General features: G+C 26.1%; 1 protein-coding gene across 5 annotated transcripts; it reads left to right on the forward strand.

The window, feature by feature from the left end:
* The first annotated feature begins 3495 nt into the window (after positions 1-3495).
* On the forward strand, positions 3496-18585 carry LOC112686545 (spondin-1). 5 transcript variants are annotated; one of them, XM_025558893.1, is made up of 18 exons: positions 3496-3799; positions 5082-5267; positions 6691-6955; positions 7080-7224; positions 7361-7473; positions 7537-7630; positions 7700-7823; positions 7907-8037; positions 9516-9705; positions 9777-9945; positions 10486-10705; positions 10803-11007; positions 11098-11217; positions 11308-11372; positions 15748-15855; positions 15940-16021; positions 17291-17316; positions 18353-18441. In XM_025558893.1, exons 1-17 carry the CDS (start codon positions 3769-3771, stop codon positions 17293-17295), a joined length of 2253 nt encoding a protein of 750 aa, XP_025414678.1. In that variant the 5' UTR covers positions 3496-3768; the 3' UTR covers positions 17296-17316; positions 18353-18441. The 5 variants fall into 5 exon arrangements, with proteins under 5 accessions (XP_025414678.1, XP_025414675.1, XP_025414677.1 ...); XM_025558890.1 differs by lacking the exon at positions 17291-17316 and having other exon boundaries at positions 18353-18585; XM_025558891.1 differs by lacking the exons at positions 3496-3799; positions 17291-17316 and adding an exon at positions 4913-5013 and having other exon boundaries at positions 18353-18585.
* Positions 18586-19127: the final 542 nt, after the last annotated feature.

Genomic DNA, 19127 nt, shown 5'->3' on the forward strand with positions numbered 1-19127 from the left:
ATGTTCATGTACTGCAATAGCAAATATGTATAATACATTTTTTTTTATTTATTTATTATTATTTGAAATAACCAATTAGTAATACATAATTATAATATACAAATCATATTTTGTTGGTTTATCTACCACTATTAAGCAGAGCTTAAGTTGGAGGTAGAGAGTTATTACGATAATTTAAATTAATTTATAATATCATTTGATATACAAATAAACTGTTCTTTGCTCGTGTTTTTCATAGCATAGGGATAAAGATCCATTAGAGTAAATGATTGATTGTGAATTTTAGAAAAACGATTTCTTAATGAAGATATGACTGAATCTAGAAGTGCATCCTCAAAATATTCCGTGCATCAAAATGTTCCTCGTTCAAAGTATCCCCGTTATAAATATCCTACGTTGAAAATATTCCTGTTACAAATATCCCAATTAAAAATATCCTATAAACAAAAGTAGTATTATCCCTTAATTCATAATTATATTTTTTTATTTTTTAAAAAACATTTTATAAATTTTAATTACACTTTTATTGTTTTTGGCAATGTATTTTTCGACTTGCCGTACTATATTAAAATTAACATAATTTTTAAATTAAATATACATAAAAAAAGATTTTTTTTTTAAATGAAAAATTACACGCGATGTCTTTTAAATATTTTAGTACAGTAGCATGTTCATAATTAAGAACCACTTCTTTTAATTGTCTGTCAAACTTCTCGTAAATGTTCTTTTTTTTAACGGGTAGTTCATCAGACATGTATTTTTCAATTTTTTCTTCTTAGCAAAGGCTAAATAATCGTAATATCGTAATGTAATATAATTTTAATAATATAACTTAAATGAAAATAAAAAATATATAACTGTTCATATAATTGTATATTTTATTTACCTTGCTCTAATTGGAGATACTTGATAAATATCTATATCGATGATTCTTAACTATGAACATGTTACTGAAATTAACTATTTAAAAGGTATTGCGTGTAATTTTTATATATATTATTATGAATTAAGGGATAATATTAGTGGAGATATTTTGTATATATGATATTTTTAATTGGGATATTTGTAACAGGGATATTTTGAGTGGGAACCGAATCTAGATAAGGAACGAATATTGATATTCTGAAAAAAACTCTTCATGGTTTGTAGACAGATGATTCGCTTTGAATTTGTTGAGCAGAACTCGAGGGGGGCGTATTTCAACATCAAGTTCTTCGGCGATTTTTTTAGTTTTTGTAAATATTACGGTAAATTCAGTCGATGAATTGTTTCTATGCAACTGCAGAATATCAACTAGTTTAGTTATGTGATTGTTCACCGTTTTTAAATTTATATTAAACTGTTGAATTTGATTACATACTGGTTCAAATTTAACGGAATAAACAGCTATTACTTGCAGTGTAACAATAAAACCTGGTGTAGTAGCAGCCGTAAAGAGTTGATAGGATTTAATTTTGGTCTTTGAATTTGCTGTACTTTTTGATAGTTCTTCCAAAGTTTTAACGATCACAAAAAAATTGTCAGCTAAAATTCTAATACTTTTATATTTCGCTGGCCAACGTGTTTCACAGAGTAGAGGAATATTGGGTATAGTTTTTATGCGCAATGTGCTATCTCTAAAGAATTTTATCATTTCTTTTATGATACCGATTGTATTTCTTACTTCACTGACGTTATACAAATCATTAAATACAAGATTCAATATGTGACTGGCACAATGGAAGTATAGTGCCATAAGATAAGCTCCATTAATTAATTTTTAAACGCCACTTATATGTCCAGCCATTGTAACGCACCTATTATATCCTTGGCCCACAAGTCGATTCAGATCTAAATTAAAACTTTCTAAAAATGCTATAATTGTTTTTGCAATAGATTTAGAATCTAATTTTGAAAGAGGCGAGTAACCAAGAAATTCTTCACAAATGTTGTGTCTTTGAAACTTAATGTCATAAAGCAGATACCGAACACCAATTGATAATTGTTCGGTGTCACTTATATCGGTGGTTTCGTCAGTTAAGATCGAAAAAACTGATGAACGATTTACTTCTTCAATAATGTTTTGTCGAAGTACATAAGCACAAGTTTGAATCAATTCAAATTCAATTAATGGACACCTTCAAATCTAATTACTATCATAATCACACCTATTAAAAAATTTATTAAGGTGGATACTAGATTTCTCCTACTATAGACATTTAGTATCTCTATTCCCTACGATAAGCACTCTCCTAATTCTTGATTATAAATAGTATTTACATAATCAATGGTTCCAATATTATTTGACTAAAACCGAAGAACTATTAATAACTTTATTGTTTAGTGTATCACGGGCGAATAATATTATTGTAGTAACGTGTAAAGACGCAGATGCCACCGCCCGACACGACTATAGCCATCTTTACATCACATTCAATTTTGGCACCACATAATAATGCAGATAGTGGAAAATCTACAGTATTTTTAATCAATGATATAACGTATAGCTATTTGAAAAATTGACAGAATTATGGCCAAAAAAACGATTCTGAGCGGTGTTCAAAATACTATATAAAAATATTATTTAAATAAATAAATAAACAAATGTAATACTTAAGTAGCTTAAAACGTTTAGATTTACACATGAGTATTTCGAGGTTAGGGTAGTTAGTATTTTGGTAATTAGATTGTAAGTCAAGTACATCATGAATTATAATATGTATGTATAAATAAAAGGTACACTTAAAACTGGAGACATATAATGTAATCAAAATATTAACGACTTTTTATTTTATTATTCGAATCATAAGTGTTATTTAAAACCATGAATAACATTTTCCCGATGTATTTATGAATTACCTACAGTAAATGTATTAAACATATTAAAGTTACAATGAATATAATTATATGTTCTTATGTGTAAAGATTTTTTAACAATCCAATTTCAAGCATCAAACAAACAAATTAATATTGTAAACTATAAAAATATCAAGTTTTTCCAATTTTAACGGAAACAATTTATTTTGTTTACCTTTATATAATGTAAACAATTCGATGTTATTCACATTTGCCTCTTTCTTATTTTTTTCTATTCAAGGAAATAAAAATATGGTATAAACACAATAATATCTTGGTGAATATTTGAACCAACTTCACAAAAATATAAAAAATATAACCCTTTATCGCGTTGCGATATTGGTACAAGCGTTTAACAAAACGCCTGTTATTTGTTTATAGGTAACATAAACTTAAACTCCCGACGTTTTTATTTTTATCACGATCTACCCAACAATATATAGTTTGAATTTGACTAAAAATAAAATATGTATTATGTATTAATAAGTTCTTGAATGTTATTTAACGGTACTTGATGAACATTTGGAGTAAAATAAAAGGGAAGTAGGGATTGAGCTTCCTGTGCAGCTGGGAAATGCATTAGCGCCGTATTGATTAAATTATTTATTTTTTTTTTCGGAGCGCCTGACACTTTTCTTCGAGCCGACAGGCAGCGCTTTCATAAATGTGAAGTACCAGTAGTGTACGGATTGTTACACACAATTCCTTTTTACTTTATACTTTTTTTTTCGTTATTATGATCATATTTTTGGCAAAGTTTCAGCGTCCAGCATTCCATTTTTGTGACAGTTCATTTAAAACCACAGTAATATACGTTTTCATGTGTCGTCGTTGTATTTTATAGTTTAAATAATTGCACTATTTACAATAACTTACACATTTTTTTTATCAGAAAAATGTAGTTTTAATTATATTATATAAACAATTGCGTTTATGACTATCAACTGCAATTATAATCAAAAAGGTAAGTGGAATTTTGTAACATATGATTTATGATTTGATATGCACAAAAAGACTCCATATTGGTTTAGTTTATTATATTAACTCAAATACAACTGTGCGTTGTGAAAGTGACAATTTTCTCTTGTTTAAACAATTGGTTTATTTTATTTTGTTAGTTTTTAATAAGTGCTTTTATTGACACCAGTGAATTGTAAATAAATATTGTAAATATTTTTTATACATAAATTTCTTAAAATATTTAAAATTCACTGGTACAATAAAAGCACTTATTAAAAACTAAGAAAATAAAATATACCAATTTTTTAAAAAAGAACGTTGAAGTTTAAAAAATAATTTCAAGTAAATCATATAATAGCAAATAATATATAGTTAACAACTTATAATACATAGAACGCACAAAATAAAAAATTATAATAAATAAATATAAATACAAGCTTTTAAATATCGTTCAAGTGTTGGAATATCCTTTAATTAGATCATTATTATAATTAATATTATTATTTTAACAGTATATTTATAAAATATATTAACAATCATAACTCATAGCTCGTTATAAACTATTGTTGTGGATTTGATGTCGATTAAATTATTATTATTAAGTTTGAAACAATTATTAATTTGTTTAAACATGAAAGGTTATTACAAAGAATGCAAACAAACAGTAGGTACTTGCCAAAATTGTTATTGTATTTATAGAAATAATATTATTTACGAAACGTATAATATTGCGAGTAAAATAATATGCACTTAGTACCTACACTTTTTATCTTTTATTCTTGTTTGTTTCCAATGAGTTATGTATTTTTATGTGTATAACACATCTTTAATCTTTATTCAAAATAAATTGATCTAATTATACTAACATATATACTACTAATGAATCATATTTTAAATGAAATTTATGAATGATAGTTTGATAATATTAATATAAATATTTGCAGTTCTGAATCTAAGGGGGGGGGGGGGGGTAGGAATATATATGCTTGTCTCAGACACTTTTAAGTTAAAGAAAAATAAAATAAATCAGGAACATACCCAGTATTTACAATTACATAAATACGCTTTATTTTTATTAGTCCCGGGCATCAAATTTCCTAGATAGGGCACTGAATATTAGTACTTATAAATTTCAATAAATAACCAAGCGCTGTTTACAAAATATTTCACGTGTTCGTGTAATAAGTGCCGTAAAATCAAATCACACAGTACCGCTATGTATTTTTATTAACTGTTTAATTATTTTTTTTCTAATTTGCATTAACGTTTAAATTGTTGTTTTTCAGAAATTATGATCATCGGAAGCATTATTTTAGCGGCATTTGCTTTTTCTTCTTCAATGTCGATAGCAATTAAAACATGCGATCGGAAACCAGTCGGATTTTTAACGCCGAAAAGTACAAACCCACATCCCTTTAGGGTTGTTTTCAAAGGAAATTCGGAATTCTACACTCCAGGAATGACATACACAAGTAATTGAAAATAATTATCGTATATAAATATATATTATTATATACAGAAAATAAGTGTGTTTTTTGTTGTTATCAAATGTTTTTGGAAAGGTTTATTTGAATAAAGATTTTTAGTATGAGATTGATTTAATATTGCAAATGTATTTATTCCTAACTCAAACAGCTAAGAATGTGAAATTGTATTTTAATGTATTGCAACTGTTAAAAGTTAAGCACTTTGTTAAATTATAAATATTATTAGTTACAATATATAAAAAATTAAAACGAAGAGTATACCTAACTAATCGGTGATTTTATCTGTTGATACATTTTATTTAAAATGTAATATGAAATTTTTAGATACCTATACATAAAATTAATATATACGTTTACATAATCGTTTACATCCTTTCATCTTTATCTTAAATATAATGTTAAAGTGTAAATATAAAAACGTGAAAATTGTTCTAGGAAAATAAATGAATAAAAATACATAAATCAATGGACGTGATTTTTTTTTTCAAATTTTAGGAATTATTTTTACAATTTACATTGATTTTAGAATATACGGATTCGCTATGACTATTGTTAAAGTAGGTAGCGTCTACATAGACGCAGTCACTAGACGTTGCAGTAATCATTTGCATTCAGCTTAATAAAACAAATTTTCGAAAAATAAAACATTTTTTTTTTTTTATTGTTAAAACTTCTCTTTCTTCCGTTCCCATTGTTGATGACCTATTTTTATCAAATTTAATATAAACAATTATAGTGTAGGCCCTATAAATTTTAACAATATGATAGCATTTCTGTATATTTAATTTCAATGATATCAACAGTTTACAATAATGCATATTATTGTATTTGTAAAGTCTATTAAAAGAAAGAAATTTACGTTTTTAAATACTTACCGTGTAATATTATAAACTAAAATAAATAATTATAAAAAAATCTTAGCAGACAAATCATTTTACCTACCCATTTAAAACCTTATGATATTATATTTAAACGTTTGGTGATTTCATTTTTTAATCTTTATATTACATTATTATCTATCCAGTTAGTTCCTTTTTAATGTTAGATATTTGTAAATTGTTGAATGGCAGTTTCATATAAAACATCGATTCCAAAAAGAAAATAAATGTTTTAAAACTATTTATTTAGTAAATATAATAGAATATCGTAATAGTTTTAAATGCAAAAATAATCTATTTGTAACTAAAATATACATTTTATTATTATTTATTCGTTTCGTGTATACATCTATAAAGCTATACTAGCTGCTACAACTTTTAATAATTAGTAATATTATAAATTAACTATGTATATAAAATATTAAAATTAATTTAAATATCTATACTACAGATAAATGCACCTAATTGTTTTGAATTATTTTGTACATAATTTTAATAAAATGTATTATATTTATATTGGTTGGATTTAGTTTTATTGCAAGGCATCAAGACTATTTCAACAATAACACCTAGCTTTAGTAGTTTTATACTGATGGTCGAAGCCGAAGAGAACCAGAATTATGATGAGGAAAACCATGACATGATTACTGGAAAATTTCAACTGACCGGTGACGTGAGAACAAAAATTAGCGAAATCTGTCCAAATACTGTCACTCAGACTTCTTTAATCCCAAAATCGGAAATACAAGTTTTCTGGACAGCACCAGCATCCGGCAGTGGATGTGTTATATTCAAGTTAGTTTGACCTATTTATCTTATTTAATTTATAATTGTTTTTCTGTATTATCAATGTAATCTAATCTAAACCACATAAATCTTTGTATATGTATATATACGTATAATATTTTGGATAAATTAGAGCTACCATTGTAGAATATCGGGATATTTGGTATATGGATGATGATCAATTGAATAAAAAAATTTGCGAAGAAAGTAATGAGAGCAACGACGAAAACGCTAATGTCGTTTACGAATGTTGTGCATGTCACGAAGCAAAGTTTGAGGTTCGTATTTAAAAAATTATCTATAAATCAAATCATTAACAATACAGTTATGTATTAGGTAAATAAAATTATTTTATGAATTTTTAAATCACCAAAAATATAACAAATTATGTTAATTTAAATTGAAATGTTTAAGTTAACGTTTGAGGGGTTGTGGTCAAGGCATACTCACCCAAAAGATTATCCGGATGACAATTGGCAAACACGATTCAGTGATGTTATTGGAGCATCACATACTATTGACTATCGGTAAAAATTCGATTAATATATTCAATTATTGATAAAAATAAACATATCTTAATGATTTTTTAGATTTTGGGAACCAGATCAAGTATCTTCAGAAGGCATGAATACCATAGCGCAGAGTGGTATTACTTCGACTTTGGAATCTGAACTTAAATCAAAAGTAATGAAAAAAAAACATTAATTAAATTTTTTTAAATTATTATTTACATTACACAATATTTTGAATTAGAGTGATAAAATTCGTACAATTATTAAAGCTAGAGGTATTAGTTATCCGAATGTGACTGGAAAGACTTTTGCTGTATTTCGAGTAGATCAAGAACATCATTTGATTTCGGTCATATCATTTATGCGTAAGTAACTGAATACTATAAATATTTTTAACTTATATAATTCAGTTGTTAATGTATTAATATTATTTAATAAAAAAAATTAGATCCATCGCCAGACTGGTTTGTTGGAATTTCGGGTTTGGAGCTGTGTTTGCCGAATTGTAATTGGATTACAAATAAAACAATCAATTTGTACCCATGGGATGCTGGAATCGATAGTGGAGTCACGTATAATGTATGTTGTACTCAGTGGCGCAACCAGGATTGGTTTTCGGAGAGGGGGGGGAATTCGTAAAAAATAAGCATTTTCTGCAGGTGTTTGGTGGGGGTAAGGAAGTAAGATTAAGTTAGTTTTATGAGTTAAATATTTAAATTAAAAATTAAACTGTTTAATTTCTATTTCATATTGTAATATCACAAAAAAAGTATTATAGAATCGACTGTCGAGAAATCGTAGTAGCATGGCTATTGATATTTTAAAGTTGAACGGAACGTTACAAAACGTTCCATATCGTCATGTTAATATTGTTATCAATTATAATACGAATAATATTCATATTTCATATCAAGCAGCCGTTTCTCGTGTTCAATATATACCATTGTTTTCCTAGGTAGAATTTGTAAAAATCTCAGAACAATTGGGGGGGGGGGTTACCCCCCCAAACCCACCCCTAGTTGCGCTACTGGTTATACTAGTAATATAATCAACTATAATTTATAGTATAATAGTTTTAATTTGGGCAGGGCCGACATTAACTCATTCAGCGCTCAATGTAAGAATTATTTTGGCAATCCTCCATCTTAAACGACTTAAACATATAACTTAAACCGGTAGAATTTCGGGAGCTGGAAGGGTATTATACATATTATAACTTAAGTCTCATTCATAATTAAAAATTTTCAAAATAATTTTCAAACGTGCGTATTTGTCTCATATTTGTGAATCATTTATAGAACAAACATAATAATACTTTTAACAATATAGTGATACTTTATAAAACTTTAATTGTACCTACAAACGCCGCCAATCATCACATGCCGATAGAATAATAAATAATGATAATTATAATAATAATCAAATTTATATTGAATCAAATCGTGAATTTATTTTTCTATCTATAGTAGATAATTTACTTCGCCAACTGAAAATCAATTGATCAAATTTAATTCTAATTTTAACGCCTCTCACGTGCCCTTTTGATTTTGGCGCCCTGTACCGTTGCATGCGTCGATCGTACTTAAAGCCGGTGCTCAGTTTTGGTAAAAATTATTCTGATATTTATTACCGATATTGACATTAGAGTTTTTATAATATAACCTTATCAACACAGTGTTTAGGTACTTAGTATTTTTAAAACTTTTACTTAATTTTTACTCAACAAATTAGACATTTGAGACCTGAAGTTTTTATAGCGTCTCATTTTCAATTTGAGACAACTTATTGTAGTTATAAATCAGTTAAAAATGTAATTAGAATTTTTTGTTTGTACAGTTAAAAAGTCTTTGTTGCTTATATACTTGCAATTTTTATTTTATAAATGCTTTATTATTTATTTTTTTAAATTATTTGGTAATTGTATTATATGCTTTTTATAACTTTATTTTTTACATCTTATATACATTTTAAAAATGAATATAATTTATTTTTTAGTTGATAAATATTTATATGATAATTAATAACGTACACATATTTTTTTTTTATCGTGATTCTAGTCAACTGACATGCCACAAGTACCAAGAATGACTATAAAGAGAGTTTTAGTAGCGAATGCCAATGACGCACACTCGCCGTTTTACGATCCAACAGGTGCACTAATGAAACCTATTGCAAAACTTCATTTAATGAGACAGCGTCTTTACGAAAAAAGCTGTATTGAAGAAGAATCTAAGACAGAATCATCAAGTGTGTTATATTTTATTTCAACCATACATCTCAATCAATTTCAATAATTTAAATATTCTGTAAACTATTAGTCTGTGAAACTAGTGCATGGTCAGATTGGGATGAGTGTTCAGCAACTTGTGGCAAAGGTTTTAGTAATAGATACAGGCAGTATAAAAATCCTGAAGACAACCATAAACCTTACTGTAGTAAACGGTCTATGATACAACGCAAAGGATGTTATGTGCTTCCTTCTTGTTTGTAAGTTTTTTATTTATATACCTGCGATATGAATTATTTAATAAATTGTTATGCGTTTTAAATACAAATATGAACATAGGTTACTTAAGGACTATACAATTATTATACGAGTACAATAATATTAAATTCGTGTTAAAATTGAATATGTAAAAAGTAAAAGTAAAAATTCAGTTATAAAATATTTATTGATAAATAAAAGTAATTAGTTTTTCTTTTTTTATATATAATGCTAAATTTATAAGTAAATATATATAAAAAAAAAAAAAAAATTAGTTCTGTTAATATTATTATAAAACGGGCACAAGGCCCAAAAGTGCAAATACATTTTACATATATTAAATTAACCAATATATGACAACATAAAATAATAAAAATATCAGTTGATATAACTTAAATATTTAAATAATTCATGTGTAGTGATAAGAATGAGTTAAGGATATCAAGTATATTAATAAATTGTTACCATTTGAAATATCGACGATTTACTATAAAACTTTTTAACAATTTAAGGTTTTGAAAAATGTCATGTAATTTTTTTAGAATCGAGAATGAGGAAACAGATATGATCGATCCAAAATGTGATGTAACTGATTTTGGACAATGGTCGGATTGTTCTGCTGAGTGTGGACCCGGTGTATCGGCACGATTTCGAACAATATTAAATGAAGACGTTTCACCAAAACATTGTTTGAGTAGAATGAACTTGCAGCAAACTGTTAAATGTGAAACAAAAACTTGTCCAGACGATCACGATAATACGGTTAGGAAAGATAATTTAAACAACTATTGAGTTATTCAAAATAAATATAAAACACATAATATTAAACACAAATTTTGTGTCATCTGTGAAATCACAGGATTTAGATGTAATATGTAGTAATTGTTCGTTAACCCATTGGTCGTTCTGGTCACCTTGTAATACGAAATGCGGATTTGGACAAAGAGAGAGACATAGGTTTAATCTAAACAGAACGGCCATGGTAGAAGAATGCGACATTCGTTGTTACACACAGACAATAAATTGCACCGATAATCCACCGTGTGAAAACAACATGCAAATGGGTAAGATGATCTTAATATTATAATTAATCATGCACTTTTAAAATGTTCAACTAAAAATATTTTATGATTATTTTCCATGCTGCATATTAGAGGATATTCTATTGTTTGGAAATAATTTTATGTTAAAGAAATATAATGTTACCGTACAACGTTCTCTTATTAATAATGTTAACGAAAAGCAAATGCTTTGCAATAAAACCGACACTAACAGTATGTTTAAGTGTAATGTGCTATTGATTATAGTAGCTATTGCTGTATTATAACTATACATTTTATGCAAAGTCGTTTTTTCTCATTTAGAAACAACCACTGCATCCAGTTCTGAAAATACATCAATAACACCGGTTACCATAAATCCAGATGATGTAAGTGTATAAGTATTGTAATAAATGTTCATATTATCAAATTATGTGAGAATTTATTTTTAGTAAGACATGGATTGTAAATGATAATTTATTTTAAGAAACATATTCTGGTACCGAATAAAAGTGATTCCAGATATTATATTATACATATAATTTTAAAACAAATAAGTTCAATTCGTGACTTTTATATTTTTTCCACGTTAGATAAGAAAACATTTTTCTATTCAAAAATTATAATTTAATAACTATAACATAAAATGTAAAAAAAATAATTTGTTTAAACCAATAATAAATATTATTCTAAATAATCTTTATATTTGTTTTAAAAGTAATTTTATCATTTATGTAATTATGATATAATAATAACAATAAATCATTTTTATTACGAAATCAGATTTTATATTATAATACCTAATATGACATAGAGTTACGAAGTCTAATTTTTTTTTTTAGTTTATTTGCAAAAGATAGGCATATCATGTATGCAGTAGAAAAAGATATAGGATAAAAAGTTTTTGTTTTTATAGCTGACATTATTATTAAAAAATGTAAGCGTTTAATAAGTTCAGGAAAATCGATAAAATTCGTGGAGTAATTTAAATAAATATCCCGGGTACTTATATAGTTATTTTAGTTATATTTATACACACAATTATTTTATGAACAAATTAATTTTACTATTTTTATCATAACAAATTTTAAGTTTTTACTTTTTATTGGCAATGTATATTTTTAATTTCATAACATTTAATAATAAATTAAATAAAACATTTTATAAAACATAAAATAAATATGAAAATCAAAATTATTTTACTTATAACATTTTTTCGGCTTCTATTCCTATAGCTCCTAAATAACGCGCTTCCTTCATTTTTATATTCTCCTCACATAAATTACATAAAATTGCTTCGCCGGAGTCCGTTTCCATACAATATAATATTTGTAAAACATTTACTTAAAATTAATAATTTAATTTAATTTTTAGGAATAAATATAATATTAGTATATAGAAATTAAAGTTTTTTTTTTTAATTTTTGCTATATGGATATCCAAATGATGGAACAAGTTCCGTCGATGAAGGTATAGGTGTCCATTTCACGAAATATTATCCATATTGTGTAATTACATGAAGTGAAGAAATCGTGGTTCCATTTCGCGAAATGAATGCAAAGGTTGTCCATTTCGCGAAATGTACAATAACGCGATATGGATGCGATATATACATATAACTATTAACTGAAACATTACATTTTCACTTTTCCACTTAATCTCAATAAAAAATCCTTTATATGCATAGGCGTAAACTGGAGAGAGCCAAAGAGGAGTGCAATTGCCCCCTAGAATAAATCAGAAAGGACAGTGCCCTCTCTAATATTAAACATATATTGTTTTAAAACAAGTATAAAACAGCTGGTTATAGCTATTACTTTATAATTTTTATTTTAATTCTTAATTTTCAATTTTCGATTATCTAACATCATGTTAGAAAATTAATAATTTTATATAATAATATGTAGGTAGTAAAGCGGTGTTTAGCCGCAGACAGGGTTGAACTAGGCCACTGGGACAACGGGGCATGCCCCGGTGAGGAGCCACTGTAATTTTGGTTAAATAAGATTACTTACATTTTTTGTTAATGCGTCTATCCTCTATCCTTATAATAAAATAAATATATCGCCCTGTAAAGTAGAACTAATGGATGCGTTTTAGTTTACAAATTATTACAACATATTTAATGTCACGATAGACCGATTGATAACAATGATTTCATCACAATATTTATAAATAGAACAACCATAGAAAATTTGAACACAAACTATATGTACAAATGTTATTCATACGACGTACCGTTCGCGCATTGACCTATTATATAATGGACCACGCATAACGATTGATTGTCATGTAAATCAATGAAGTAAACATCTGTGCGATAGAGACAGAGCTAGTATGGGAAAACCAAAGGCGTTATAAGCAGTTTTAGGTCTTTAGAATATATTATTGTGTGATAGTATTTTACTTATTTTTATTGGTATTTAATTTATATTTTTTTCTAAATTCACAATTATAATTTGTTGTAAAACTGACAGAAAAACATTACAAATTCATATAATATTTAATGAATAAATAACCAACTATTTAATTTAATTTAAGATTATTTTTTAGTCTTATTAGTTCATAATATTCACTAATTATTCATTATTCAACAACCAGCACGGACTATCATAGTCAGTAATCAGTATTCATAAATATGATAACAATATTCCAAGGAGTAAAGTACCTATAATCTCTATGATTTTCCCATACTAGCTTTATCTTTCTTGCACAAATGTTGACACGGGTCCTCTCTCTCTAAAAGCAGTACATTATATATTAGGTCTATACGTTCGCGTTTGTTTAAACAATATTTAACCAAAAGAAAATTTTGGTATGGGTAGAAACTATCGTGCAAGATATGCGATAACGAAATTGTTTTTTGATAATAATAATTTTTATAAGATTTATTAGACTTTTATTTGAAAACATTACAATAGTTTTGACGTTCAGTCAATAATAAGTCTGTACCATAGGTGTGCGCAGACCTCTATTTCAGGGTATGCAAAAGGCTACCACAGCCTATCCCCCTCCTGAAAGTTAATTTAATAGTTAAATAAGTTAATTTAAGCGTTCAAAATTCTGATCTTAATAACTATTTAATTTTAAATTTTAATTTTTTTTCCCCGAAAAAAGTGACTGAATAGCCATTTCTTAATCGTTATAACTGTCTTCATAATTAAAATTTAAAATAAATTACGAAAAAAAAAATTAAATACATAACCCTTGAAATGGTTTAAGTAGTATATTTAAATAGGGTAAATAAATAAAAACGTAATTATATAAAAAATTATTATGAAAAATAAAATAAATTTAATAAATAATTAAAATTAATCATAAACAGTGCTTGATTTGGCAAAAATAAAGAAGGGGGACTCTGTTTAGTTTAAAAAAAATAGCGTCCCCAAGACTCGTTAAGCGTTATATTTATAACGTAATAATAGTAGGGGGACGCTAAAATTTCTGAAAATTAGTTGGGATACTCTGTTCCCCTGCGTCCCCTCACAAGTTAAGCACTGATCATAAAACGATTCTGTGTACAGTTGAGTTTTTAATATCACCAATGTTTTCGGGACTTTAATTTATAGCCATTTATTGTTCTGTAATTGATAGTTATTTAATCTCGCTTGAATTATTGTACTTCTTAATTTCATTAACGCATTAAATCGTTATTATAGCATATTATTTCTGTTTCAAAAATAAATTAATCTGTCTGGGACTGAATATAAAAATATAATAAAAGTCATAATGTAATACAAAATCACATAGTATACATAAGACCAAATATGTAATCATTTTTATTTATTTTATGTAATTTTGGAAAGAAGACTCTATGTTTAGGGTATGCAGTTGCATACCCTGCATACCCACAGCTCACGACTATAGTCTGAATCTAGTTTCTAACCTTTCTGTCGACTTCAAGTCAATTATTACCGATAAGCAATTATTTTATTAAAAACAATATGTTCTAACTTAGTGGTCGGAAACTTTTATGGACCCTTGGGCCACATTCTCAAATTAAAAATGGTTCTAGGGCCAGACAATACAAAAAATTTATATATAATGACATTTGCTAGTTTTGACAATTACTGCGGGCCATATAAAAGCGGCGTTAGTTGCTGTCCATTGTTCTAACTCAATTAAAATTAAATGTATAAACATATTTAAATTAAATCATTTTTTATGCTGTAAAATTAATCTTAATAAGTTGGTCATTATATCAATATTATAGATAAGATATATTATGCGTAAACTATATTAATTTAAGGTATAACATTAAATCTAAAAATATTCAAATGTACTTGTGTTTATATTGTTTTTTGAGTTACGAAGATACATTTTCAGTTAAACAATAATTTGATTAGGTACCTACTTATAAAGTTCCATTGAGGCAGTTCGAAATTATTTTGTCCGGGTCGAACTAGTCCAACCCTTGCCACGGACACCCTTTTCGTTAGATATGTAATTATATATTTGCCCCCCCCTCTAATAAATTTTCAAGTTACGCCCATGTTTATATGTATGTTTATGTATAGTAAAAATAAATAATGAATATAATAAATATATTAATTCACTCATTCTTCATTATTCTCTTTTATTTTTGTGCTCTAGAATCTAGATGAACAAGAATTGCTCTAAATAATTGAAACATCATGGAGCACAAAAATAAAATAGAATAATAAAGAATGAGTGAATTAATATAATTATTATATTCATTATTTATTTTTACTATCTAGATTCTAAATAATATCTATAACCATTTAAATTGTTTTAATTTTTTAGGTTTCGGAAGATTCGACAGAGAAATGTTTGTTGTCGAACTGGAGTAAATTTTCAGCTTGCAATGCTATTTGTGGTCTTGGTTCTAAAGAGCGTACACGAACCATACTTGTAATTATAATTTTTCTGCCACTAGTCTTATAATTTAATGGATAGCTATATAAATAAAAACTGGTAATATTTCAAATATTTCAGTCTCCCACAGATCCAATGGAACAAAAGAAATGCAGGAAAAAACTAGTCGACCGCAGAAACTGTCGAGGAAGACAATGTGGTAGTATGTACATACATTCAAACTTAACATAAAAATTATGTGTATTTCCATTGAATTCATTAAAGATGTTTATCTCTTTGTTAACACACTAATATTCTATAATCTATTAATTGATCCATAGATACTAGCGTACAGTTTAATACTTATTTAAATATTAAATTTGATTCTTATTAATTTAACTTCAATAAGTATGAAATTTATTTTTGATAATAAGTTAAGATCTTAAGAAAACTATCAAACTATTATAAGTAAAACTACATAAATTACGTTTTGTGAACACTGTACATATCTTCGACTATAAATTGAAGTTAAATTGTTCTAAAATAAAAATAAAATTATCAGCATAAAGATACAGTCAGAGTAAAGTTAACCAATTAAATAAATTCAAACACATTTATAATACTCATTTATATTTTTTTTTTTTTTATTGGAAAATTTGTAATACTATTAGTTTCGAAGATTAGTTTAAGTGATTTAACATGAAGAATATCTATATAAATTTAGTACATGGATACCGTAGTTATAAAAAGCTTAAACATAATGAAGAGAAAACAAACAATAACAATAATAATAATGTTAATAAAAGTGGTTGTAAATAAAAAGTATTTTAAATTTGAATTGAAGTAATAACTGGTATTATTTGTGAGGGGAGAATAGACTGGGCATTAAAAGAGACATAAGAGTTATTAAGGTAAAGAGGATATTACGTTGTAGAGTTTCATATACACATATTAAATTCGATGTTTTTAGAGGTATTTCTGTATTTATTGACAAATTTTTATATTTTAGGAAGAGAAGCAATATACTCATATACAGTAGAGTTTAAGTATGAAATTTCTAAGTTGGATAAAGTTTAAAATGTTAATTAATTTATAGAATTATTAATTACTTTATGGTGTTAGATAATTGTTAGTTGTCATAACTTCATCAGTCATTAGTAATGACTCAATGCTCAAATTACACATAACTATAAAATATACTCGATAGACTGCTAATATAAGATAATATAATACACTACTACTGTACATGCTAAATGATTCTCTATTCCTATATGTTTTTTGGTTGGTCTTAAATATGTTTAAATATTTTTTACGAAAGTTACAACCGTTTTCTGCCATGTAAGTCATAATAATATTGGTACCTATTAATTAGAACTGTTCAGATATTGAGTTTTATTTGAGCTTATAAGTAATCATCTTTAATATACTGTTCTTTCAGTAGTATATTATTTTTAATTAATTTAACGTATATAATATTTATTTTTGTGTGTAGCATAACTCGTTTTATTGGATAAGAAAGTAAGCATAAATATATTATATAAATATGATGTACAGTATAACTATTTTAAAATAACAATTTTTTTATACTTCTTAAAACTGTATAGTATTCATTATTGATGCGTGTTTTTTTAAGAATAAAGTTTAAACGTTTAACCTTTTTTTCTAATTGATCACCTACCAATTGAAAACATCGTGAAGTAATACTTCAAATGGTGGGTTACCATAATTTATTAGTAAGAATAACATACAAAAACTATCACCTTTACGAGTAGGTTGTAGGAGGGACATCTCCCTCCCACAACCCATCACAATATAATTATACATATTTTATTCATTTTATTAATTTTAATTTACATTAAGAAAAAAGATATAAAGAATATATTTATAATGTAATCCTTTAGAGGATAAATGTTTAGGCCTAAACAATTAAAACTCATAGTTGAGTTGAAAACCTGTGCACGACGATTTTATACAAATATAATATATTTTAAAATTATACATATTGTATGTATTATCTAAAAAAGAATATCTTTGAAGTTGCATAATATGACTTATTATCTAAAATGCACATGTAAACTACTTATTTTTAAATTATATAAAATTTTATATACTTAAAGTGAACTTTTTTTAAACTAAAATTCAAAGAACTGTTAACAAAATATTTGGTATTTATCATTAATTAGTTGTAATAGCTTGCTTAATTATAATTTTGAAATAATTAAATGAATCTATCAATCTCATATTTAAATTTGAATGAAGATTATTAAATAGGCGTGAAATGTCTATTAAAATTGTTTTTTGTTAAAATGTAAAAAAAAATATTTAATAATTTATTAGATATCTTATTTTTCCCTTGGTTGATTTGTTTAAAAACTAATTAGTGCACGTTTTTTTTTCTAATTACTTATGAATTTTAGTAACAGATCAATTACATTAAATTGCAACAATATTTGCGATGGTAGGTGTATGCAGCATATGCAAATTAATGTTGTGATAATTAATTTTGAATATTTTACATAATTATAGTTACTTAGCTAGCTAATTTTTCTTGTAGAATGCAATTATTCACAATGGTCAGAGTGGTCGTTGTGTTCAGCACTGTGTGGTATGAACGCAGTACAACAGCGTACAAGAGTTCCGGAAAATCCTTCGTGGACATGGTGTAAAGATAGAATAGAACACCGTATTTGTTCAGCTTTGGCGTGTAAATCAGATTAAAAATATATTTTATCTAAATCAGTTTGGCCTTTAACTTTATAATATTACGTGTATATATACAAAATTATGTTAATGTCATGTCTAATAATATATATTTAATGGAATAAAACAATTTTTAATTTAATACAATACCTTAATAATAGAATAACTGTCAACTCACGCTAAAGTGTAACCATAATATACCGAATTCAAAACGATAACAATCACCCAATGATTATAATTTATCACAGTGAAATTTCCCTTAACAGATATATATATTTACGGATGTATTTATATGTTTATAAAATATACTTATAACTAAGCGAATTATAATATTAAAACTGGTTCAATAACCTATAACTTAAGCATTATTATTTAATATTATTTATTTACTGTAGAATCACGAGTAAACATTATAAGCATGTATTCAAGATTAATAAAATAAATACATTTATTATATTTCGTCTTTAATTTTTTGTGGACATTTTTACTAGAATATTAAATAAAAAATCTAGTTTTTGGTAAATTTATATCAAAAAATATAACGACAATAACTTTTTGAGTTATCAATTTGAAAATATAGCTTAAATTCTATAGAATGTTTTACAGTCTAAGAAATAATTGTACGTGAG

The sequence above is a fragment of the Sipha flava genome, unplaced genomic scaffold, assembly GCF_003268045.1.
Source record: "Sipha flava isolate LNK unplaced genomic scaffold, YSA_version1 314_pilon_pilon, whole genome shotgun sequence".
Classification (NCBI taxonomy): Eukaryota; Metazoa; Arthropoda; class Insecta; order Hemiptera; family Aphididae; genus Sipha; species Sipha flava.

Coding starts and splice junctions, on each gene's coding strand:
- LOC112686545 (XM_025558890.1), top strand. CDS start 3,769: ATGACTATCAACTGCAATTATAATCAAAAAG. Junction 7,631..7,699: donor AATCTGAACTTAAATCAAAA/GTAATGAAAAAA, acceptor ATTTTGAATTAG/AGTGATAAAATTCGTACAAT. Junction 8,038..9,515: donor ATAGTGGAGTCACGTATAAT/GTATGTTGTACT, acceptor TCGTGATTCTAG/TCAACTGACATGCCACAAGT.